The sequence below is a fragment of the Danio aesculapii genome, chromosome 2, assembly GCF_903798145.1.
Source record: "Danio aesculapii chromosome 2, fDanAes4.1, whole genome shotgun sequence".
In the NCBI taxonomy this organism is placed as follows: Eukaryota; Metazoa; Chordata; class Actinopteri; order Cypriniformes; family Danionidae; genus Danio; species Danio aesculapii.
In genome coordinates, this window is record NC_079436.1 from 27,582,370 (window position 1) to 27,610,338 (window position 27,969).

Here is a 27,969-nt window from a genome sequence, read left to right on the forward strand (position 1 = left end):
CTCATTCCACCACTGAGGAACATTGAATGAAAAAGTTTTGGACAGTGACTTATGCCCCGCTTTTACATTAAAAAGTTTTAATTTTAAAACGGCGTTTTAGAATGAAAACAATCCACATCCACACTGGCGTTTAATCTAGCAATAGCATCTAGCTTATTGCAAAAACTTATTGTATGTTATACTTTTATAATGGCCATTATTTATTATAAAACTGATATTCAGCAAAAGAGACAAAAGAAAAGAAAATGAAAGGTGGCAACTACGTTATAGGCTCCATTTTGTTATAAATATGTAAAACACAGTGAAGATGATGGTATGTAGCTACACGATGCCTCAACAATTCTGGTGTCTATTAAGTTAATATCAAAATGAAAAGAGGCAGTTGCTTAAATCATGTTTACATTTTATTGTTAAGATAGTGAAACAACTTAGCCAGTGTGATGCGAATGAGGTTATAAAGTACACTGTTCCCTTTAAAGATTTACCCGATGTGTCCTTTGGAGCTTGTTTTCCATATTAAACTTGCGAAGTCTGAACTTAAGGAAAGGGTGCAAGACTGAAATCTGTGCACTTAATATTGAGGAATAAGCCCCAATCAGGTGAATATCTGCAGCCCAGCCTCCGTTTTCAGATGTCTGTTTCCCCTCATCCACACTGACATGGAGCAGCAGAGGTTTAAAACAAAATGGCCTCTCTAGCTTCCCAAATGCTCCGTTTTTGGGCCATGAAGACTCCGGGGTAGAGTGGACAAACAGAGTAAACATAGCAAAACTTATGTGTTCTAAAACGAAAACGTATTAGTGTAAATGGAGCCTTAGAGCCTCACTGCGATGGTACCACAAAACAGCGATCACTCACCAACCCACACTCACTCACGGTCCATGTTTCATTTTAAATGCAATGGAAAGAACCTATTCATTGCCAAACAGTGAATTGACTGAACCTACTCAGAAGAGCTTGAAAACAATGCTTAATTTTATAGAACATTTCAGATGGCACATTGAGGCTCTTTTGCATCTAAACTCTCACTGTTTAAATTTTAAAGTCATTTTTGTTTCTATAACATACTAGTATAACATCTATTTCAAAATAGCCAAGGCACTTAAACACAAAACCCTTTATTTTGTTGGAAAACAGCACTGGTTGAAGCATCAAGACTGCTTTGCTGTGATCTAAAGAAAGTGCATGTTAGTGAAAGAGATCCTGATTAACAATTTCTGCCATGTAGCCTAATTGCCCATTAAGATTCTGCACGCTATCCTCTCCTCTTGTGCATTTGATTTGTTTTTGTTAGTGGACAACTGGCCTCTTTTGCGGTGAATGAGTCGGTTTCTCTCTAAAGATGCGGTATTCTAGAAATTACAATTGTGAAACAACCAGCTTTTCTGGCATGCTATTAAGGGTCTCCCTTTGGCCATAATCTCCACAGTCACATTATAAAGACTCGCCATCTTGAAAATCCAGTGAAATCTGGAACAAAGTCACCAGTTAACTGCAGTTTGCCAGATAATAAGGGGATTTGCCACAAGGTGCGAGATTTACACCAATAACTGGATCAATTTGAAAAACATTGCAATAACTTTAAGTTTTATATACATATAACATACTTCAGAATATACACGATTCATCTCATAATCACTAAATAATCTCAAACAGGACAAAGCAATGACCTCTCAATTCATGAAGTTGTAAGTTGTTCTCTAAATTTGAGCATTAAGGCAAAACTTTAAGACCATATACACTGTTAAGACTTAATGCACTGTTGATGACTGAAAATGTCTTGTAGGATTCAATCATGCTTCCCCCACTGGCTTTTTCCCATCACTCCCACAATGCACCCTGGTGTCATTGGTTGTCCATATGAACAGCACCCACATAGCCATCTATATGATGTAAAAGAAATCAGCATTTGTCAAACCAGGAGACTATGGCTGCGTCCGAAACCGTATACTTCCATATTATACAGTACGCTAAAATCAGTATGCGAGCCGAGTAATATGTCCGAATTCATAGAATTTGAAAATCAGTATGCGAGAAGTACCCGGATGACTTACTACTTCCGGCGAGATTCTGATGTGCACATCCCACCTGCTGCGCTATCCCATGATGCCCCGCGAATGAATTCATGAATGGGAGTAAAGCGACGCAACTGACGCAGGTAGGTCATGTGACAATGACAAAATGGCGGATGTAGTACGTCCGAATTCCATTCATACTTTTCACACTCATACTGTATAGAACGTACTTTTCTAATGGCCGAGTAGTACGTTTAAATTCAAATGCAGTACCTACTGAGTAGTAGGCGGTCCAAAGTCCCTTTAAGGCAAGTCATTTCACTCGGCAGCCATCTTTGAAACACCTCTCGGGCAGTATGCTTGAGCATTCTGTCTGAATAGGAAAACTCTCCAAAACTGCTTTCCAAGGATATGATTAAATGTCATATTAGGAATTACCAATAAAATAAAACAAAAACTCTCTCTTTAGTTTCGTTTATAAACAGCCAAATCACACAAAATCTGCAGAAACTCACGTCTGGTTCGAGCCCCTACCTCTGAGTATCGTTAGTCTATAGGGATCAATGATTGGCTACTGTACTAGAAGGCGGGCTTTATTCGCCTTATAGCAATCGATGAATGGCTCCTGCACTAGTAGGGGCGGCTTCATTCGCCATATTGACCGCATTCAAAACTATATGAGTCACACGTCTTGTGTATTCTATAGTCTTTGCTGTGTCCTACTGCTCAACGTTCCCACACTTGCAGGCTCATCAAAGGCAGTTTGATTTGGTTTTCAGCAACGCAGCTCACTACACTTTTACACTACTGTATATGATGTGACGTAGCATTGAAATATAGTGTGACAGGTGGCTAAGAGCAGACCGGATAGCTTTTGTTGACCTTGTGCATCACCGGTCACACCGGTTTGTGGTTTGTCTATTCTCAGACCAATGTTGGTCAATTGTCTTTATTGCTAATCGGAAACAACCCACAAGCCCTGCTGTTTCAGAGATACTCTGACCCAGTTATATCACCATAACAATTCAGCCCTGGCCTAAATCACCCAGATCACTAATTTAGCTCATTCCTCATACATGCAATGCAAAATGTTTGCAAGAACTGATTGTTTGCTTACCATGCAATCCAACATTAATATGTGTTTAGGAGATGATCAACAATATTCCTAATTAACTCTATAAAATGTAATAAATTTACTCCCAGTAAACTTAAAAAAAAAAACGATTTTTTAAATGATTATATAATGTTTCAATGAATTGTTTCAAGTCACTTTATTAATAAATATTGTTTATTAATGTTAATACTGATTATTTTTGCAACTTTTGTAGCAACAAGCATGTGGTCACGCTTTTAGAGATTAAAACATATGTTTTAATTAAAATGATACACATTTACCCAAGATACAGTTAAAAAGTTTTCTAAAGATATGATCTAGATCAGGGGTTCCCAAACTGTTCAGCCCGTGACCCCTAAAATAACAATGCCAGTGACTTATCACCTCCAAACTCCTCTAAGGTGGTTATGAATATGCAAACATTGCTCATACAACGACATGCCTATATAAACACAAGCATATTGACAACACAAAAAAGTGCAACAGTCTAACAACCATATCATTGTTACAGTCATTTATTAATTTGTTTATTTTAATATTAACCTCAACTAAAGAGACTGGTGGACACAATGTTTTCAGCACAAGTGTATTCTTGGTTTAGTTTTGGAGACCGCTAATCAGAGATCATTCTCCATGTTTAGTTGTGGCCTGTATTTATTTTTAATACATTTGATTGCCATAAAGGTGTCAGAAAGTTCAACCTGGTGCTATAAAATCAATCTGCTGAAGCTGATGCATTTGTTGTGTTGTTGATCTAATGTAAGAATACCAATCATACCGTAAGAACACACCAATCCTAGAAAAAATAACAATAATAATTTAAAGGCTGATGGCTATTCATTTGCATGTTGTTGTTTTTTATTATTAAAAACGACTATTTTTTATCTTCTGTGGGTTATGGTTAAAATATGGTAATTCTAATAATTCAATCAAATTTATTTGACTTTTGGAAATCACCAAGTGACCCCATGCAACCCCCTCAGGGGAACCATTGATCTAGATGACATCTTGAATTTTTGCCCCATAAAAGTGTCTGTGGCTAGATGGATTCATGTGGAATGGCTGAATTTTACAATAAACACAATAGAAACAACGCTATTCACTTGGTATATTGACCACAACTCACCAGAACAAGATATCACAAAAAAGTGATGCAGACTAACCTCATGAGAAGTTTTCACACCTGATGTGGCATGACAATATCATTAAAAAGTGACAATAACATTTGAAGAACTTGTTTATTTTTCCCCCAATTTCTGTTAACGGAGAGAATATTTTTCCAACACATTTATAAACAGAAAATTTTTAATATCTCATTATCTTTGCCATGATGACAGCACCTAATACTTTGCTAGATATTTTTCAAGACGCTTCTATACAGCTTAAAGTGAAATTTAAAGGTTTAACTAGGTTAATTAGGTTAACTAGGCAGATTAGGGTAATTAGGTAAGTTATTGTATAATGATGGTTTGTTCTGTAGACCATCGAAAACAAATATAGGTTAAAGGGGCTAATAATTTTGACCTTAAAAAGGTTCTTAAAAACTGCTTTTATTCTAGCCGAAATAAAACAAATAAGACTTTCGCCAGAAGAAAGTGGAGCTCTGTTTTTTCTGTCTTTGCTCTTTATATATATATATATATATATATATATATATATATATATATATATATATATATATATATATATATATATATATATATATATATCACGACTCTTGTATAATAAGTGTCGTATGGGCCAGTGCTCTCTATGCTTCCGGATCCCATGCTGCTCCTTGTAGTTGTTCCATTTTGAGGCCTGGCTGTCTAATCAAAGTCTTCATCTTCTTTTTGTTATTAATCATTCTGAGCTGTTTTTTGAATTGGAATACAATACATGCACAAAGTATGCTAACCTAAGCTTTGTGATTTTTCCATCTAATGCAAGTCCATGTTGATGCACTCTAGCACTTGTAGAGTACTTTTGCTGTCCACAGAATCTGTATGATTTTTCGCCAGCACCATAGATCAAACACATCAATTGTCTTTTTTAGCAAATGCTAGACGAAAAAAATATTGTGCCACGTGTCAGATTTTTGAAATTGAAATTCATACTTCACCTGAAAGCTGAGTAAATAAGCTTTCCACTGATGTATGGTCAGTACAATATGTATAAAGATACAACTATTTGAAAACCCAGTATCTGAGAGCTCAAAAAAAAAAAAAAATTATATATATATATATTGAAGAACATCACGTTTAAATCTTTTTAGAAATAAAATGCTTAGTAATGCACAAAACTCATCAAAAGGTGAGTTTATATTTGTTTTACAGTAGGAAATTTACTAATGAAACATGATCTTTACTTAATATTCTAACGAGTTTTGGCATAAAAGAAAAATTTGACCCTTACAATGCATTTCTGCAGTACCGCCGCTCTCTATCCGCAGAAAACACAGGTTGCGTAGGGCACCAATTTCAGAGGGGGGGCACCATCTCAGTTGCTCAAATAAAAAAAATCATATTAATTTAGTAATATTAACATGTGACGTAATTTTTTTTTCATGTGCGCGTGCCCCGGCACACTCATGTTTGCGGCTGCTAGCAGCATATGATTATAATTGATGCAAGTTGCAACTCTATGCCCAAGAAAAGACAACAGGAGTCTGGAGCAGAGAAGAGATGAATCACTTTAAAGTAACGATCATGGATCTGGAAACTTCACCACAACTGCACCAAATCTGCCTGATTTGTTGTTTACGTTCAGTTTTTTTGCTTTGCTGCTCTGCACAGTGTTTTGAACTATGATAGGAAATGTTTTGTGACATTTCGTAATAAACCAATCCATTTGCCTCTCTTCCCCATGTTGCTGCTAATTACATAAACTCACTTATTATTCGGCTATTATTAACTTGCAATACTTTACAATTCTGTTTGCACACCAACAACATACACATGTACTGCACAAGTATTTCACTGTATGTTTTATTCATTATAATTCAGTGCAGTTATCTTTGATTATTGTTTTGTCTATTTCTATACATTTCTTATTGCTGCTGTTCTCTCAGAGAGCTGCCAAGTTAATTGCGTTGTATCACTGCATTGACATTAAAGTCTCTTTAGTCTTTACATCGGTTTAATTGGCCAGTTTTTCATTTTTGTACATTACAATAGGAAATAACAAAACTGACTAATATTCTGTGATTTATGAAAAATCAATAATATAAAATGAGTCAAATTACCATAAACCACAGGCCATAAACCTTTTTTATTGCATGGATTCTTTAATGTTTATTTTTTCTGAATGTTAACAATAAGTTTTTGTTTAAAAGTACACTCATTAAAACGCAAATGTCTTTGATTTATTCTGACAGCAAAGGTCAGTTTTTGCCACCATAGATAATAGTGCAAGTTAAATCCACATTTTGGTTGTAGTTTGTAAACACTGCAAACAATGCTTGACTAGCCATGAATGTCATTATTTTTCTTTAAATTACTAATTTCTTCTCCATTGTACATGGAGGATCAAAGCTGAAATGTGTCACAAAAGAAGATTAGGTGGCATCATCTAGCACAGCTCCAGAGGCACCAGCAGCTGCGCAGATACAGATACAGATACAGGATGCAGCACTGAGGACCGTCCATCTCTACAGGTGCAGAGAGGGTTTTACCTTTTGTAAATATTTGAAATTGGGAATGCTTCTGCAGAAGACATGATGTCAGTGTTTATTTTGATTTAAAGTATTATTTTATAATGTAAATATTTGAATGTTTAAATATAATTTAGATTGTTTATATGAATATTTATATACAGGGTATATACAGAACTTCTTAAGTTGAATTAAAAACCTTTTACTACCTTTTTTAGTACCTTCAAGACAAAAATTAATACCAGCATGACTTGGAGCTGCAACTGTAGTGGCGTAAATGAAATATCTTTCCAAACATATTGCAGATACCATATACATTTAAGTAAAGCAGACAGATTAATCAAGATGTCACAATGGGCCTTTGTCCATAATTTTTAAATCAATGTCATATATGTCATCAATGTCAATAGCTGCTCTTCTAAGAACAGTTCGGTACGGTTATGGCTGTTTCTTCACAGAGCCTGGAATGGTGTGGTATGATTACAAACCGTTCTCGGCCCGGAATTCTCAGCACAGATAGACAACCATGCTGAACTGTGGCGATAGATTCTGTGTGTCAGGGCTTGAAATTAAATTTTACTTGGTACCATCGGTGCTTCCAACTTCAAATATTTCGAAGCACCAGAAAAAATTTAGGAGCATCTACCAAAAATGAATGAGCTTTAATTTACTTGATGAACGAAAGCAAGCTCGCATATATGGTTTGGCAGCAAGCCAGCTGGGTACCCAGTTTGTTTCAGTGTGTGTGTGAACAAACACCACCTCACACAATATCACTCAGGTCCTACTCTCAACATATAAATAAATCCATGCAAATTTTAAAATAAAGGCCGGCACTTAAACCAAAATGAAAATTTTTTAATCCAAAAAAAAAATTGGGCGTGAACATGTAATACCTCGTCAGATGACGTTTATTACTTTTTAATGCCCTTAATGTTAGCTAATTTAATTTACTACCTTTTACAACCTCACAGACACCTTGATATATATAAATAAAGTTTAAATACATATGTTTGTGTGCTTCTGTTCTTCTGTGGGGGCACCACAGTAAAATTTTGCTTAGGGCACCCTTTTGACCAGCAGCGGCCCTGTATTTTTGGCTATTCCATTCATTTTTGGCTATTGCCAAAAATATACCACTGAAACCTGAAGTCTTATCTGTTGACTAGGATTGCCTATGTATGTACAGCCTCTAAAGTGTTAACCCATGCAAGTGGCCTTTAGCTAGATCAAATAATGCTATAATACAAAGCACTGACAGAGCAAAGTTCCTCATTTCATTTAAAAATCTGCCTCATAACTCACGTAATGTTAATATCAGAGAAGTGTTTGCTGTTTGGCACTTCTCAGCGGGTATCACAGTAGTAAAAGTGTGTTTGCGTCTCTGTAGCCCTGAGGTAATCCCCCTCTCTCTAGGGTGGAGGTGGAGGAGATTCACGATTCAGCTCACGCTCTCCATCTACTCCTCCATCCAATCAGGCAGTGCTGAAGGAAAAGAGGCTCACTGTGGCTGTGAGCTACTGCCTCTGTTGACATGAATAAGTGAATAGATACCAGGCTCTGATCTCACTTTCAAACAGAATTCCAGATGTAGTAAAAGAGATATGATTCGAAAGTGAGAAGGACATATAAAAACATATTACTCAAAGTATGGAGGAAAATTAACACCCACCATCTGTGAGGATTTTCCCAAATCCTAAAAAAAAGTTCATGTTCCCACAAAGATAAGCATTTGACATTTGGTCTTGATGTTAAAGGGAATGTTTCTCAAGATAAACCTCATTAAATACTAAAACCTAAACCAATACCCCAGTTACAGTGGCATAAACTGTAATAATCAAAGTGACTAAAATCTTTAACTATAGAAAAATGATATGATGGTGCAAAGTACAAAAAATTACAAAAATTAGGGCAGTTCTGAAGGCAAAAGGGGGTGCAACCCGATACTAGTAAGGTATACCTAATAAAGTGGACAGTTAGTGTCTATCAGCCCATAAATAAAAATCAATGTCAGCAACATTTAAGATAATTGCACAGCCTCTGTCATCTCATCCAATCTTTAATGAAGGTGTCAGTGTGGTTAAAAAACTAAAGTATTTACTATATAGTTATTTACTATAAACTATGATAGTATATTTGGTTGTCTAACAACTGAAAATAGATCTCAGCGTCAGTGTCCTGTGCCTTTTAAATGTCTAAACTGACTTTGTTAAACATTTAACTTTTTTCCTAGTTCTTGGTAGCGTGCACTTTTTGTTAACATTTTTTATTTATTTGTTTAGGATATATACCTTTTCACATTCTGATTCCAATACCTAATTAATAAAGTTGCTACAATTATATTAAATATTCTTAAGAATAAAATATTATCTGTTATTTGCAAGAGTGTACTTCCATTATGATGCTATAATGATCATACTTGCATTATATAATGAGTGGAATCAACTGATTTTAAAAGGGCAATAATATCGTTATCGCAATAAAGTGTGGTGCAATATATGGACAACTAAAATTTGATATCGTGAGAGGTCTGAAGATACATTTTTATATGCAAGCATTAGTGTGGGACCTATTTTTTATATCAAAAGAAATGATTTTTGAGTTTGTCTGACCTTTATGCTAATTTGTCCTTGAGTTAAAATGTCTCAAAATCCTTAAAGTAAGACCAGATTTGAGAAGAAAACACTACACATCTCAGTTCTCTTAACTCGTCTGCATTCTATGGGTGCATCCCCTATAATATATAAGACATGCAGAATCTTTTAAGATGTTTAAATCATACTTGAAACAAATATCTTTAGACTCTTTAGACTCTTTAGAATCCCCATTTTAGTGTGTGCTTTAGCATTTTAAATGTTTTGACCAGTTACATCTTTACTGTTATTGTTTTATTCCTGTATCTTTTAAGTATACATCAGTTTTGAGAATTAAGTTTTAAAGACACTATATAAAAAATAAGTGTATAAAAATTATTAAAGCTCAGGTCGACACTGCTGCATGCCATCATCATATTATTACAATGTCATGTTTTAGCTGCCTATTTAAAAATGTCTTCCTATGCTATCATTCCCCTTTAGCACTTGCATATGATGATCTCTCTAATCCAATGAGTGTTCTTCAGTAAGTCTAGCTCCACCCTTCACCTGTTGTGTAAGGTACCCTAATGAAAAAAAAAAGTGGTACGGTTTGCTTTTTTAGTACTTTTGAGAGTGGAAATGGCAATAAATGCATGCACAAAACCATACCACTAAAGCAGAGATGCCCAAATAGAGCCCGCGTGCCAAAGTTGGCCCACTGTAAACATTGATTTGGCCCATCTGAGAGTGACATTGATGGAGAGGGATGGGCCGAATGCCTTTAAAACAGAGATCGTCATTTCTAATTTGACAAAACCTTTTTTTTTGTTTGTTTGTTTTATTGCCGAGCTACAAAAAAAGCAAACTGAAATTAAATGTTTAAATTAAATGTAAATGAATCTGATTTTTTAAAATGGAAATACTGTCACTCGACAGATAGATGACTATGCAGAAGACATCAGAAAGCAAATCAAGGCAAAAATTTGTGTAATTCTGTTATAAATTAGATTGTTTTGTTTTAACTGTAATAAGTTCATTATAAAATACTGCATTAGATAATATAAAGCAATGTTTTATAGTCTTTTTTAAATATTATTATTAAATAAATTCGAAAATTACCCATGGCAACTATATTTGCCTTCGGCCCAGTAGTCTCGATCAAGTTTGGCTTTTGGCAAACAGCAACCTCCCACTCTCCCTCATGAAGCTAATATGGAAATAACTGAAACTGCAATTAATCGAAATTCCTCCAAAACCGCAAAATTATCCAGTAAATGTTTTTTACACAGCGGATGCCCTTTTGGCTGCAACCCATCACTGGGAAACATACACACACACACACACACACACACACACACACAATACGGCCGATTTAGCTTACCCAAATTCACCTATTGCGCATGTCTTTAGACTTGTGGGGGAAACGGGAGCACCAGGAAACCCACACAAACATGATGGAGAACATGCAAACTCCACACAGAAAAGCCAAATGGCCCAGGCGAGGCTCGAACCAGCGACCTTCTTGCTGTGAGGCGATTGTGCTACCCACTGCACAACCATGCAGCCCCGTTTCGTTTATATTAGGTTATATTAACCCTGCATAATTAAGGGCGTGGCCACTTGAGTGACAGCTAGGTCTCGCTGGTTGCTGCCTTGTCACCTCAGCTGATTCCGGCTGATTAGCCGATGAACTCAGCATATACATCATATTTTTGTTTTGTTTTATGTGGCTTTACACAGACAGTTGCTTTTTTGAATTAATTTCTTACAATTATCAAATGACATAACATGCTGTGTGCACTTAATTGTGCTCACAACCCATTCAAGTGATCTCCATTTCCCTGGTATATACTTATACCATCTCTATAATTTTATTTAAGATCATTTAGCTTTTATAATTTTCTTTAGACCTGTAATGCACTCCAGAATCTGACAGACTGATTAGCTGTAGGCTCTAGAACAGTCATCTGAAACGTTGTCATACAGTGTTATGCTGGAGTTCATCAATAGCCTTGCATTTACTATTTTAAGCATTTTCAAGTAATTTGCGCCTTCCTCCTGTTGAAAAACGTCATACGAACAATGTTTAGTGGCTCAATGTAATACAACAGTGTTTTTAAAAGTCTAAACCCTTTATTGATATAGAATACAACCAAGCGCTTGTGGTCAGAACACAAACGAATCGCAGGTAATAAAGTATTAAGCATTTCTTCCAAAGTAAAGCCAGTCTAAGCAAAATGCTAGCAGTCATCTGTAGCTCCGCCTCTTTGCCCTTGTTTGGTTACCCCCGGTTGAAGCGATGACGCGTGAACAAAATGGTGGCGGTTGACGCGCCCACTTGTAGCTTCACTTGCGTTCTTCAGAAACCTATGAGTGACGTCACGGATACAACGTCCATATCTTTTACAGTCTATGGTTTTTGGCCCTTAATAAGAAAAAGTTTGGGCACTCCTGCACTAAAGGGAAATCAGTCATAAATGTTCCTGAGTATTGGTGACTATGTCTATCCCTTTTTCACCAGTGTGTTTCTTCTATAATGCTACTTCCAACAGCTTAACATGCACATCCATGAACAAAAACATCTCAAACTGTTTTTATAAACATGACAATCAGTTCACCATACACTCAATGGCCACCAGAACATACAGTATACAGGCCTTAACAGCTATTTCATATTCTCCAACATTCACATTCCTGATACAGTAACCACACACTCTCCAGTCCTTTCTATGCTATGCGATAAATGAAACAGGGTAAAAAGACCAAACAAGGTCTCCTCTGTAGATCTAACAGCCATAATGAGATAAATAAAACACAATGGGATAAACGAAAAGCGATTAACAAGGCGGCTTGTGCTTGGCCTAATAAACCGCATCCATTAAGAGAGTGACCCACTTTGCAGGCAGCAGTGAAGTAAAGAACACAGGTAAAGCACCAGAGCTAAAGGTTATCCTCCTCTGAGGCTGAGCGCTCTATTTGTGCAAAGTGTAGCGCGTGAAAGAAAAGAGTGTCCTCCTGAGCGCTCTAAAAGCTGCCTGCTGTCTTGCTCTCGCTTGCTCCCTCCTGTATGCAGTCTCCCTCCCTTTCTCGGTGGTCTGACGCAGGAGGATTGAGGGGCTCCGTGTCGAGCGTCAGCACACACACACACTGCAGACAGAGCCAGTTCAGTCAGTCTGCCCACACCTTCAGCTGCTACACACTGATACATCTCAATGCTGACATCATACTCCATCCCTCTGCTCATGCTGTGCCTCTCTATTTAAAGTCACAGGTCGTACTGTTAATGATTCATTGGCGCATGTTATTCCAAAAAAAGATCTTCATAATCCTTAATAAACACAATAACTAGGTCTTGCTCTAAACTGAATTTCCTTGACGTTACTTACAGTGTTATGTTCGTATCTTTGTATGTGTGCATATGTAAATGATATTACAGGAAACTTGCGCTGCAGACTGCAGTAAATGCACTGTATTGTTTTGCCTGTATATGCCTTTTTAGACTCTCAAATAGACCTGTTATAAATGCCGGTTATTTAATCTAACAGCTTTTTTTTCAGATGAGCGCAATTGCTGTAATTCACTTAATAGCCACAAGGAGGTGACATAAAAAATAGATGCTGGGTCCCAATTCGCATACTATCCATCCTAAATAGTATTTAAAAATAGAATTAGCATGTCCCAAATCGTAATATGTTGAAAAGAGTAAGCCAAAGGTTCCCGGATGGTTTACTATTTCCGATAAAAATTGGAAGTGTAAAACCGTCCATACTCTAACCACTAATATTGCCCATAGTACATTGCGCGTTGGATGTGAATTTGATTAGAACTTCAAACGCAGGTGAAAAGTGTAAATAAACTACAAACATGGTGGACACGCGAGACCAACCGTCAAGTAAAGAGGCTTCGGTAAAGATGTTTGTATAACTGTTAATTAATATCTAGCCCACTGGAAAATATTTAAATAGCATTTTCCGTGTTATATTTCATCTGCAACTACAATACTGAACTTATATAAAGACATGTTTGGACATTGGACACAAAGTCTGAATGCATAATTATCTAAAGACCTGAGGAGATTTCTCTGCATGAAAGACTCGTGAATGGGAGATTATCCTGCTGCTGCTTCTCCAAAAAGGTAGGAAATTAAATATGACTATATGAATCATAACTAAGCAACACAACATACTTTTAGGGCATAGTATAAGTATGTGAATTGGGAAAAGGCACAGTAAGAGGCACCTTTACAAACGCGGGTATTTTACTTTCACTTTCAAATTCAGTCAGAAAGATGCTGTGTCCAAATTCGCATATTATGCCCCAAAAGTATGTACTTTTTGTGAAGGAAAAGTATATACTTTTGAGTATGTAACAGAAGAGTGTGCAAGCTTAGTTACGAGCCCTGTCAATCATCCACACATCCTCCACATTTCAGTCATTATAAATTTCCTACCTTAATGGAGAAGCAGGACCAAGAAAGTTAACTACAGTGTTATGTAATGTGTGTATTTATATAGTGCATTTATTGTGTTTGGCCATACACCCAAAGCGCTTCACAATCACAAGGGGGGTCTCTCCACACCACCACCAGTGTGCAGCATCCACTTGGATGATGTGACGGCAGCCACAGGACAACAGCGCCAGTGCGCTCACCAAACATCAGCTATAGGTGGAGCGGAGAGACAGTGGTAGAGCCAATTCGGTGAATGGGGATGACTGGGAGGCCATGACGGTTAAGGGCCGATGGAGGGAATTTTGTCAGGACACTGACAAACCCCTACTCTTTACGATAAGTGCAATGGGATTTTTAATGACCACAGAGAGTCAGGATCTCAGTTTAACGTCTCATCCGATAGACGGCACCCACTGACAATATGGTGTCCTCTTCACTTTTAATGGTGCAGTAGGACTCATGCAGACCACAGGTTGAGTGACCCCTGCTGGCCTCACTAACACCACTTGTGAAGTGTGAAGATAAATATTTGATGATGAAAAGCCTTTATTTGTCACATACACTTTCACATGTAGCGAAATTGGACTGGAATTGGAATTTGGAATTGGATAAATATGTGCATTTACACCAGCACACACTTAAAATGTGCCAGCTTTTCAAAGCAGGATTGATTCTGACTAAGTAGTCTTGAATTTCTATAAAGGGCTAGAAAAAAGCAACATCTTTTCACAGTTTTTAGGGCTGGAGAGTATACTGCATATTACTAATATCATCACACTTTTCATTGTCAGTTACTTATTAACAATGTGACAACAGTCTGTGATATTTATTTAATCATACATTCTCGTGTGTGTTTTTTACAAATCAGTTCAAACGGTCTATTTCATGTAAGCAATGCAGTCAACTTATCGTCATCTTCATTCAAAACTGGTCTACTAAATCATTATCGAGTAAAATGTTGTGTTGCTAAAATACATGCAAGTAAACATTACTTTTAATTTCTCGGTTTCTTTTATTTCTATGCTGTATATTTATAGGTTATATTGATAAACAATTTTTATTTAATTAGTGTAAACCCTGACTGGTAGATTTTAGCTTTGGTTCTACTATTTTTAATCTATTTAGCTATACATATTGTTTGAAATTATAGTTATAAAACATCAAAGTTTTTTTTCTCTTTCATCTACAGTAGCTCTATGAATAAAAATGAAATTATAAGTTCATTTTTTTCTATTTAACACAAAGTTTAAGAATGGTAGTCATTGGCTTCCACAGTAGAAAAAAACAATCAAGGGCCACTAGATATCAACATTCTTCAAAATATCTTCTTTTGTTTTCAACAGAAAAAATTTTACTCTTGAGGTTTCAAACAAGTGGAGTAAATGATGACAGAATTTGGATTTTCAGATGAACAATCCCTTTAGCATCCTTTATGCTGTAGCAATGAAATAACTTTAGATAAAAGACTAAATCAAGATTTGTCTTAAAGTCTACAATAAAGGTTGGCTTCATGCTGACTCACCATAGTCAAGTTTGATGCCCTCATCGAACCTGGAAAACAGACGGTATCGCTGAGCCCAGTATTTGGCCAGCTCAGGTTCTGCTGCAATCTCAGGTGGCATCTCCACATCCTTCCTCCTCTTCCTCTTCTTCCTCTTGTTCTTTTTAAAGGCCTGCACACTGTCTGTGGGGAAAGCAAACAGTATGATTGTGTACTGGCCAATGAGAATCAAACAAGAAGTCTGATAGTGGCTTGTATTTTACAGGAAACATCTCATTTGAATCATGTAAAGATGTGAACCCTCACCTTTCTCAGTGTCTTCAGGAGCATCAGGGAGCAAGAAATCAGGAACGTCCAGCGGCTGCAGTTCTCCTCTGGGATCAGTTTCATCATCCTGTCTTTCTTCTAGCTCTGGTATGAAGGCATGCTGATGTTCCTCACAAATTTTGCTTGGTTGTGGAGTCTTTTCGCAGTCTTCTTCATCGGTCTCATTACTGGCTTTTTCCTCATTTTCTTTTGGTGTAGGTAGACTGGCCCTTTCTGCACTGTCAAGTACCCCAATAAGAGCTTCAGGCATGGAGACTGTGGCCACGTCCTCAGAGTCTGCATCAGTCTGGACCTGCTGGAGGAAACTCTGGACCTGAGTCCAGGGTGAAGGTCAATACAGAGGTTTTATATAAAACAAAAAACACAAAAATTCTACTACCTCAACTGTTGTAGTTGCTACAGTATTATGAAATGTTAAACTGCTTTTGGAACATTATTTAGTTTTAAAAAAGATATACAGATTAACGGCTAATTTTACAGGTACTAATATATTTAATCAGGGTTTCTGCAGGTTTTGTCAAGTCAAATTTAACACTTTTTAAAACCCTTTTAAGACCATTAAGAATTTAATTTTAGACTTATACAGGGTTAAGATTTTTTTTCTGGTAATTTATTAGAGGGATCGTGTAATTGTTTTTATTTTTTTTTCCCTAATTAGGGTATTTAATTTGGGGAATTTGCTGTAAAAAATAGCTGTTGTGAGTTGTATCTCTTTGCAGTTTTATTGAGATGTATTGTTGGCGATTGGATGGATGTCCAGCTTTACTCAGACAAAGCAAAATTAATAGGGATGTCCCGATCAGATTTTTTTGCCCTCACGTCCGAGTCTGAGTCATTTGATTTTGAATATCTGCAGATACCGAAACCCAATCAGATACTTCTATAATACATAAAAAAAAAGAATAAAGAAGAGTGAAAAAACAGATCCAGATGGTTCCTTATTTTATTTAATTCACCTTATTTTAACATTCAACAACTCTGTTAACAAGCAGAGCACTTCTGTGAGGTAGCTAGAACAATAGAGTAATAAATAAGATGAATTCTTCACTTTTGGACTTTAGTGCAACAATAAATATAAAAAATATCTAATATAAAAACAAATAGCACCTAAACTTAAAATACCCGGCAGACAATCTCAAGTTTACAGATCTTAGTTTGCTATGGCGATGTTGTCATAATCAACTTTATAATATACCTCCAGACCGCAGACATACTCGCGCTTTCCACTTCAAGCAGCTTCCCTGTTCTACTTAGCCGGCATTTAACCAATAGCTTCTCTGCAACAAAATTATGTCATGCCGCACAAGTTGCTGTTTCTGTGTGAAGTCAAGAAAGAAATCTAACTCTGTGCCACCGTATAGCTATAGATGTGTTAAAAAATAATGGGAAGATATAATATTCGAGTCCTGATTGGGAGGTAAGGCCCGATTCCGATCGAGTCTGAAACCACTTGATCGGGCCCGATTTCAGATCACTTGATCGGATCTGGGCATCCCTAAAAACTAAGACCTGTTTAAAATGATTTAAGGCCTACAACACAATATTTCAGTGAATTTAGAACTTTTCACGGCCAAAATTTTAATTTTTGAAATGTGAGATTTTAAGACTTGAAAGGCCCAGCGGACACCCTGCTAATGTTTTTCAAATGTGTCTATAATGCTAACTAAAACAGAATCCATCAATAACATTTATAATGTTGGACACGTGTAATTTATTTCTAGATAATAATGCTGAAAACTAAATAATGTACGGCTTGTTATTCCTTATTGTTTTTTCCCCAAGTATGAGAAACTTAGGAAGTTCAAAAGAACAGCTTTTATTTGAAAGATATGTGTTTTTCTTAATAATATGTACAAATTAATCATTTTTTATTGTTCATTTAAAGTAAGTTTCTTATTTCTGACCTTTTGAACACTTTGAACATTTTGAGAAAATTATTTAGTTTTAATGATTTATATCCATCAAAGGCTCCCCCATCTAGGTACTTTAAAACAGTAGAAGCAAAAAAAAAAAAACCATAAAAAATAAAAAATATATAAATCTAATCTGATTATCTGATCTGGTCCACAGACTTAAAAAAATCTGCCTCAGCATATAACACTACCACTAGCAGAACCGCACGGCTCAACATGATAAAAGAAGCTTTACAAAGTCTTGTTTGGGCATCCAGCCTGAAAAGATACCGGCGATAATGTCTGGGTGCAGTAAAGTTTTCGTCCTCCACCAAATCAATTTGTGCTACAGAGAAATCAATTCGAGAGCACTGCAGTAAATTGGTCCAGTCTCTTCTCTGGCTAAAATCCAGCCTTACGTGAAACCCAATCTGACATTAAAGAGCCCATATTATGGGTTTTTGAAAATGCTCTTCCATGTAGTGTGTAACACAGCTCTAAGTGAAGTGAAATATCCAGCTAAGGCTTAAATCTGTAAGTGTACAGTGTTTAAAACTATTGATTCATCTATAAAAGAGTCGACTCATAGTGCTTCAAACGAGTCGTCTTGATAACGAGTCGTTAGGTGTTTCGTGATGACGCGGCTACGAAACACAAGTAGTTGTGCGCGCAAACCCGGGAGATTTGAAACCTGCGGCCCCGCCCACTAACAGAAAAAAAGGTCACACACACACACACACACACACCGGTCGAATGAAGTCACGCTGTGCAGATGGATATTATTGACAGTTCACCCAAAGATGAAACCATAGCAATATAGCCTAGCCTTGAGCAGTTCGAGTGCTTCTGGAAACTACATGCTTACAAAGAAGACTTCATCGGTTTGTTAAAGGAAGGATCAGTAAAGACTGTCAGAACATGGATCAGTGTATCATGAATCAGTTTCTTCCCCCAATTCACAAGTGTAAGTACGTGCGATTAAAACTGTTGCCTCGTTTACTCTAGCTTGCAAATTATGCATTTAGTTGTGTTTTGTTACTTGTAACCGCGTGTACTGTATCAGGTTAACTCTTTATATTCTCATATCGCGTGTAAAGCCACGTTGAAAATGCGACGTGTGCCGCTTTGTTTACGGATCGTCAGCTGTTTCTACACACATGCAATGGTCAAGTTTCAAAATAGTTCAGCTCAGGTTTGGGGTGAGGTGTCTAAATTGCACCCAGCAAGCTGAACTGGCGCTCTAGGCGTGTGTGTCGTATCCTCGAGGAAGAGTGAGATGTGTGTGTGTCTCCTCTAAGGACGGTCGTTTGTGTGAGAGTCTCCTCATAGAAGGTTAATGTGTGTGTGAGGAGATAACGAAAGGGACCTGTTTGTAAAGTGAGGACCGGGGGGGTGTCGCGGAAACGAAGACCAGAGGACATGGGTGGTGATGGAGGTGTCGCCGCCGCGCCTTCTCTATTCTGGACGCGCCGGCCCTGTGTGTGTGTGTGTGTGTGTGTGTGCAGAGCAGACTGTGACGGGCTAGGGGATCTCCTCGCCAGTTCTTGGACTTTTTGCTCAATAAAATAGTTAGTCGTCAGTATTTTCTAGTCCATCGTCTGTATTTACATTCACCCACTGGCAGCCAAAATCCACTATGAAGCTTGTATGCACTGTGACTACTTTTATATTGTAGATTAGCAGCTGGGCATTTCACTCTGTCTCGCGCTGAAGCCTGTCAGTGTCATCGACTAATAGCAGCAGTCATCGGTCCAATCAACGCAGAATAGCTTCGCGCTGAGGAGGGGTTTGGGAACAAATGAATCACTGAACGATTCATATGGGAGTCGCTGGGATAATTAGGTAAAAATAAATGCAGATTATAAGATAATGAAAGTGTTTTTTGACCTTGCATGCATATTAGACTGTTGTTGGAGACCCTTACAACCTAAATATGACCCTATTTCATGTATAATATGGGCTCTTTAAACTCAGAAATCAGCTGTGATAACATCCATTCAATGGATGACTGGGTGCATCACAAAAACAACAACAACTCATCTCTTGTTTCTTGAATATTCAGCATGATAAAGACAGAGGGTTTCAACTCTGTGTGCGAGTTTGACTGAGTTGTGAGTGTGTGTGTTGTGTGTGTCAGGGGTGAAACTAGAGGTTGGAGTGTCTCTGTCCGTTTGACGGTGGCTGACAGCATGTGGTAACAGCGCTCTGATGGGACGCATGAAAAAAGACTGCATAAAGTGTCAGTCTCAACTGCTGGATCTGGGCCCATTTTACATACACACACTCTGAACCATTTACACTGTGCTTCCATGATCAATGAAAAGGCGACCAGAATGATACATCTTACAAGTAAGCCTACAAAATCCATCTGTCAATAAAACCTCAGGCAACCAGGTAATGCAAGCATTTTATCGTTCGGCTAAAGTAGCACAGTTGAGGGTGCCTAGTATAAGCATAAGGGACTACAAATATCTCAATAATTTTATTATGCATTAACTTAATGATAAATGACTGTAAAAAATAAGTTTTTATATATGTATTTATCCATGAAAGAATTCTGAAAATATGTTTGATGTTTGTCACAATGTTATTAAACAAACTTGTTTTCATCATTGATAATTGTGTTAAAAAAACAGCATATAATAATAATTTGTAAATGATCATGTGAGATTTAAGACTGAAGTAATGAGGCTAAAAATGCTGAAATTGACAATAGATATACACACTCACCAGCCACTTTATTAGGTACACCTTACTAGTACTGGGTCAGACCCCTTTTGCCTTCAGAACTGCCTTAATACTTCGTGGCATAGATTCAATAAGGTACTAGAAATATTCCTCAGAGATTTTGGTCCACATTGACATGATAACATCACGGAGTTGCTGCAGATTTTTCGGCAGCACATTCATTATGCGAGTCCCCCGTTCCACCACATACCAAAGGTGATCTATTGGATTGAGCTCTGGTGACTGTAGAGGCCATTTGAGTACAGTGAACTCATTGTTATGTTCAAGAAACCAGTCTGAGATGATTCGCACTTTATGACATGGCATATATATATATATATATATATATATATATATATATATATATATATATATATATATATATATATATATATAAAACTAATTGTTTTAAATTTGGTTTTGTACTTCGGGCCCAAATAAATATTTGTTGCAGTTTTTAATCATTTAAATTCATTTGATTGACTATATTTAAATCAGTGGATATTATCAATGCATTTATTGGGTAAAATTGCTACTTTTTACTGTCATTCATTGTGTTTTTGGTCATGATCAATGCACTGTCACTTTAATTGAGCATGAGCAGCGTGGCAAAAATAGACCCAGCGCCGAAACTAATGCAGCACTGCTGCTTCAGTGACGCTCACATCGTGCGCTGACATGCTGCTTCTGCATGCAGTATGAAAAGTCTAATCTGTTAACATGGACATCGAAAAAAAACACGCGCTGCTCACGCTTTCGGTGTGAAACAGGCTTTAGTCGCTGACATTATCTTCAGCAGGTACTGTGTGAAAACTCGGTTTGCTTCTCACTTAGGGCTGTCTATGAGAGACTGATCATCTCTAATAGGCAGGGCTTTCCCCCTCTGATGACATGTGCAAAGGGAGAATGTCAATCAAAGTGTTTCTGCAGACTGTTTTTTATGAAATCTGATTATAAAAATTTAAATTAATGAATTCTTAGCATTAGAGGCTGGCTATATTCACACACTGCTGCCACACAAATGTGTTTAAACACCATGTAAAAGTGATTTCTGCATAATAAGTTCCTTTTAGGCAAAACAAAAGCATAATTAAACAAATAATAGCTCAGCCACATTCACATTTCTGTTACTTCACCTTGACATTTGTACTTCGTGATTATGCAGATAAAAGGGAACCAAATAGTCAAACACCACTGATGGCATGTGTGCAAGTGCCATATTAGAATATGTACATGTGGAAATTAAATATGAAAGCTGCAAATCTACTTTAGTTGATATTAAAGCAAAGGTTTTGTTAAACTTAACTTATTTAATTTTTGGTGCTTGACTTCTCCTAGTTGAGTTGTATGCTGTAGTTCAGTCTGAATATTCTTGACAAATTATTTCTCTAAAAATTATTGTACACGCAGCACTAACCAACTCACTTTTTGAAGAGCTTTGCTGGTCTTTGGCTTTGTGGTTTGCGGCCCATCATCAGTAAAGAAGATGTGCTTGTTGATCTTGCAGGCTGCTTTTCTTCTATGCTCAGGGGGCTTTCTGTCCTCACGCCGTCTGCCCGTGTATGAACCCTGGCCTGCTTTCAGCTTCACCACACTCTCAAACCTGCCAGGACAAAAGGATGTTAGTGGAGGCTCTGACGGTTTTCAAAAAGTCGAATGTATGTGTGGGGTCTTACTTTGGTTGTGGACCTCGTCTCAGGCCAAGAGAATCCCACGCCTCCTCAACCGGTACCTCCGCAATCTCCTCTGCATCCAGCTCATGACTGTAAGTAGAGCAGCTGTTTATTAGCATATGTTTAAAAATAGTTTTCTCTTTACAATATCATTATGTACTCACCTTCTATGGTTTAAAGGAGCTATTTTGTGAATTCAGAATTCTAATTACTGACACTGATGGCCATTAAGGGAACTGCAGCCTGCTTTTGCTTGGGCTGGTGCATAAATCATGTGATTGGATGTGACATTTACAATCGTATGTAGATGAAATGAAATGCAAATATGTAAAAACTCTAACATATAGCCCATTAAAATACTGACTTATTGAATCAACAGTTTTAATGGGCACAGTGCTAGCATTATTTTTTTCATAGTTTAAAAAATGACTAAATCTATGAACAATTACTGTTGTTTTAGGAGAGGATTGGTCTCAACCTTTGAAAGTGTAAAACATTGTCTCCTAATTATTAAGTTTTATCTATCTATCTGGGCTGCACAATATTGGAAAAAAACTGACATTGCAATATTTAGTTTTTCTACGATATATATTGCGATTTGAATAGAATTTCTAAAGATAACTCTATTTGAAAATAACTCATAATTTTATGTTGATTGGGATGGTTTTGTAAGGGAGTGCATCTACATAAAAATGCACAAAATTATAAAAGAAATAAATACTTACAAAATAAATAAAATCAATTAAAGCACAAATGAAAATACACTTTAATGCACCACTTTATGACAGAGTCTAACAGTATTAAGGTACAGAAATTCAATAATCAAATGTAAAATAATATGCCATAGTAGTCTTGATTGTATAAATAAATAAACATGATTGATCATTATTAAAGTGGCAAACTTTATAATTTCTTGCGTCCAAATGGTTTAAATTCACTTGAGAGCCTGCAATGGGACTATTGCGATATCCAAGCTGAAATGATATTTTGTGCAGCCCTACTATCTACCTATCGGTCTATTTATCTGTTTGTTTGTCTGTCTGTCTATTCATCCATCTATCTATCCTCAACGATCACCAAAATTATACAGAAATTAGGTGACAGTAATTGAGACTATGAGGATATTCATATGGAAGGTCTATCTATCTATCCATCCATCCATCCATCTTTCTTTCTATCTATACATCTATCCATCCATCCATGTATCCATCTATCTATCTATTATCTATCTGTCTGTCTGTCTGTCTGTCTGTCTGTCCATCCATATCGATAAATCCATCAATCCTCAATGATCATCAAAATTATACAGAAATTAGGTGATAGTCAATGAGACTATGAGGATATTCATATGGAAGGTCTATTTATCTACCTACCTACCTACCTGTCCATCTACCAATCTACTCGTCCGTCCATCTATCTATCCACAAAGACACACAGTTATAAAAACACATTAAGTAAGAATCCAATCTCAGCATTTAAAACTTATTGTTGTTAGAAAAAATGTAATAACAAAAGTATGTGTAAATAACAGAAAAGGTGCCATGTTTTCTGACATGTTTATATAATAATATTTGGTGGAATAACAATTGTCTTTTTTTTTATATCACTAACAAATTTGAATATTTTTACTAAACCCATCCCTAATAAATACTCTCATAAAAATGTGAATAAAAATAATAATAATTTTCAAGCGATCTCTTTAATTTCAATGTTGGTTAATTTGATAAACTATGAATGTATGGCTAGAGCTGTATCAGCATTATTCAGCATAAACACAAAGCACCAGCAGACACAGAAGGAAAGTGGTGAGTAAATAATGACAAAAAATGTATCTTTGATTAAACCATAAAGGTTCTGTATCAGATAAAAGTCTGTTTCAGACTTCATATGTATGCAAAGTCTGATACAATACAGTCCAGTGAATAACAGATCATCAGCTTACGCTCTCTTCACTTTAGCTTGTCGGTTCCCTGGAGGTTCATCATCATCGCTCTGATCCTCATCATTAGATCTGCTCTTTATAGGTCGTCCACTCCCATTATTCATCGGCGCAGAGCCAGAGGTCTGTTTCATGTTGCCATCTGAAATCACACACTCAGTTTATTAACAACTGCCACATTATCGTTAAAATAAAATGATGTATCAGATCTTTATATAGCCTCATATACAGTAGGTGAGAGTTCAAAGTGGCTATTACCGCCGTGGCTTATACCGCCGCCGTTTGAAATAAATGCTGCTCTGTTTTTAGTGTAAGACCGCAGTTTGTGAAAAAGCCGCCAGGGGGCGCAAAGGGACGGGATGCGAACGGAAAGAAATAGCCTTTACAGCAGCTCTCTCTCTCTCTCTCTCTCTCTCTCTCTCCTCTCTCTCTCTCTCTCTCTCTCTCTCTCTATATATATATATATATATATATATATATATATATATATATATATATATATATATATATATATATATATATATATATATATATATATATATATATATATATATATATATAATTATGTATTTATTTAATTATATATAATTATAAATATATTCTTAATAAACTTCCCAGCCACAAATATTAAAAAAACACAACTTGTATTAAAACTGGGCGAGGATTAGAAAGAATACGATGCTTGTTATATAATTTAAAATGTTATTCCTCTTGTCCAATTTCTTTATGCACATTTTTTCACTTGCTACTCTGCCAGGAACTTCGCCGCTAGAGAGCACCTTCAAAAATCTCAATCTCATGGCTCATTCTTCACGAATATAGAATTAAAATAATGCCGCGTTTGGTTCATTGTGCATCCCGCGGGTGCAACCAACAAGAATTGTGCATTTTAGTTTAACTTTTTGAGCGTTAAAAGCAGTTCGGTGTTAGTTTTTATTTAAATATATCAAGCCGAAACTAAACAGCGCATTCTCTCCGCCTCCTCGTTCATAACCAGCGGGACCGGGACAACTGCTGAAGCAGGCAATAGAGAAACTCCGTCATTCATCATAATCTTTCTTAGCTGATGTTTCGGAGTCGAAAGAATATATTAAAGAAAAATGTTCTTTTAACAGTCCCTATATATTTTATCTTTTTCTTTCTTTTTTTTCCTGTCATTTCTCTTCAGCAAATTATATTTTTTAAAGCTGCTTGATTCTTTTAAAACCGAAAGCAGAGCCCGTCAATTGGTGTTTTTCCATAAGATACGTTTATCCTACGATAATTTATCCTCTGATCCTTTTGCATAAAGGTTTTTAATAAAAAAAAAACAGGTCACTTAATTACTTTCGATGTGCTAAAATATTTGTTAAACGAATGTTATTTAAAAAAAAGCATATGCACATATTACAATTGTAAAATAGTCTAAAATGCATGGTCTAATCAGAAATAAAGGAAATTAGTTATATTTAATGCATAAAATAGGCTAGCCTTTTTATAAATTGAGTTTAATTGATTTGAAAAGTTGACGAAAAAACGAATATTAATACCTGCAAACAGGGCCACGGTTACTTTTTTTTCACTGACTGGCATGACTGGCAAACGCGTCAGAAAAAAAAAACTGCTGAATCTCTGCGAATATTTGGTTAACTTATAAAACAAATGTCTGGTTTAGTGATGTTAGTAATGCATAGAAAAATGCAAAGCAGAATTCTCCTGAGCTCATTAAACCACTGATGACAGCGACGGAATCACTGGCCCACCACGTTCTTACGAACATATTTTATTTATTAAAGGTATTATTTCATTGACCTGAACATAACCAGTTATAATATAATTACTAACCCATCCTCTAAAGCAGGCAACACTCTATTCAGCTATGTTTTGTGTTTTTACTTAGAAATATTTTCTTTTTGGCGAATGCTTGGAGCATAATATAGATATTTTAAATAACAGGTAGTAGGGGTGGGCGGTACACCGGTGTCATAGTCATCACCGGTGTGACATTGCGCCACGACATGGATTTTCTAATACCGTCAGTACCGTAATAAATCAATTATGCGCCTTGAACGGCTGCATTTACATCAATAATAGCTAATTCTAAATAATAAGGCATTCAATTTTCTTCAAACGTTCAGTTGTGGTCTGAATACATGTCCTTATACTACAGGGCTCGAAATTGCAACCATTTTGGTCGCATGAGCGCCCGAAATTTAATCTATGCGCCCTCATAATATATTTGGGAGCATTTGTGTGTCTGAATATAATGAACAGGGAGCTTTTGTTACTGCAGGAAATACAAACGGCTGAAGAGTGAAAAGTGCACAGGTTTGCAAACCTCCCCTAAAGTTATAATAATAATAATGGCGCAGATGACAGCGATCATAACATGAGGTAAATGTTGATCCACCAGCTGAGATCAATCGAGTGTTTTCGGAGAAGGTGCCCGAATCTTGATGCGTTGCATTCACCGCGTGTTCAGCGCAAATGTCCGCTAAATATAAAATCTAACACTGTACACATCATCGCCAAAGAAACTCACCTTTTCTAAGTTTACACTGAAACTACGGCTCATAACAAAGAGCGGAATTGCGCTGGTGGTCATCATGAGAATCCTGCTCTGTCTGCTCATAAATTGGTGCGGCTGACTCGCCTGCTTTATTCCACCAACACAGAGAAATGAAGATCAGTTCATAACGAGACTGAGCATTTACAATGAACCAAACCAAAACTTTTAAAGAGTGATAGAAGTGAGACTTTCTTTTGTCCGTTCTTCCTTGAGATGTTTTTTATTTTGCTATTGAAAGTAATTCCATGATATTATGCCGTCACCGTTCAAAAGATAGAAACATTCATTTTCATAAGGCCCCATATTTAATGCGGTTTCGTTTTTAAACGCATAGGTTTTGTTACGCCATCCGTCCTATAGGAGTTTTGGATTTTGTGTATTCATGTTTGTGAAAAACACTTAATAGTGGAGACCCCTTCCCCCTTCTCATAACCAAAAGCTTGTCTGTCAGGAGTTAATGGGCATCAGTGAGGCCGAAATCATGTCTATTTAAGTGTCTTTAATATGGTGTATAGATTATTATGCGTTATTGAAACATCAAGGGGGACGCAGCAAAGTCACTTATAAATTAAAATTGTATTATTTTAAGCAATTTTATTATTTTTTGCAACAGCCTTACATTTAAAATGGAAACTTAACGGCGATTATAATCAAAAAGAACTCAGCCTATAAGGCTAGATGTTTTCTTTCCCTTATTTATTAATTTATTTCTTCATGTGTTTGGCGCATGTAACTCGTGTGCCATCGGAAAACTAGTGTAATGACGGCAAGCCATCTTTCCCAGACTCGGGGCAAAGTCCTGCCTCTCCTTTCACTCCGTCCCGAAGCCCCAGCTGGCCCTCCTGGCATCCTCTGCGTAAAACATATGCTGGATAAGTTGACGGTTCATTCCGCTGTGGCAATTACAGACTAATAAAGGGACTAAGCCAAAAAGAAAATGAATGACGAATGAATGAATAAATAAATAATAATAATAAAATAAAAATAAGGTAATAATCTTTACACACAGATGCCGCGTAAGTGGCCTTTTTTAATTTAGAGATGGTACATTTGAATTGCCTCTGCCATTTCTTCCCCCACCTCAAACCTGAAAGTTAAAGAGAGAACTATATTCTTTGAATAAAACTATTGAGCTATAAAGGGAAAAAACGCAGAAGAAATTTGCCATTATATTAATTTTAGCACAGCTGCCAGTCATTTTCACATTCGTTTTTCAGTTAGGGATTAATATTAAAGTAGCCTAGTAAAAATGTCTATACTATAATATTATAATTTGTTATATCCATTATTATTATTATTATTATTATTAAAGCTATACAATTGACAAAACGCAGAGCCCTTAAAAAATTTGCTTTCATTTTGACATAGCTAAAGCACACGTTTAAAGTTATGTAAAAAAACATCCCATTCTACAGCAGCAGTCAAGTTAGGACACTTAAAAATGCCTTTTGCGTTTGAAGATGATCGACCTGCGAAGTTATGTTTACAGTGTTATAAAAGAAAAGGTAGGCTATTTAGTGCGTGTGGATTTACCGTAGACAGGCTTTCTGTTTGGCTAATGCCTAAAAATGTAAGT

At 36.5% G+C, this 27,969-nt stretch overlaps 1 protein-coding gene across 1 annotated transcript in view; it reads right to left on the minus strand.

The window, feature by feature from the left end:
• tgs1 (trimethylguanosine synthase 1) overlaps nt 1-27,969 on the minus strand; it is a 53,859-nt gene that overhangs the window by 10,720 nt on the left and 15,170 nt on the right. The window contains exons 5-9 of the mRNA XM_056476482.1: nt 23,849-23,987; nt 21,910-21,996; nt 21,659-21,836; nt 15,594-15,927; nt 15,309-15,470 (exon numbers count right to left, since the gene is read on the minus strand). Of these exons, the coding sequence (XP_056332457.1) occupies nt 15,309-15,470; nt 15,594-15,927; nt 21,659-21,836; nt 21,910-21,996; nt 23,849-23,987 (900 nt within the window). The remainder of the gene's footprint in view (nt 1-15,308; nt 15,471-15,593; nt 15,928-21,658; nt 21,837-21,909; nt 21,997-23,848; nt 23,988-27,969) is intronic.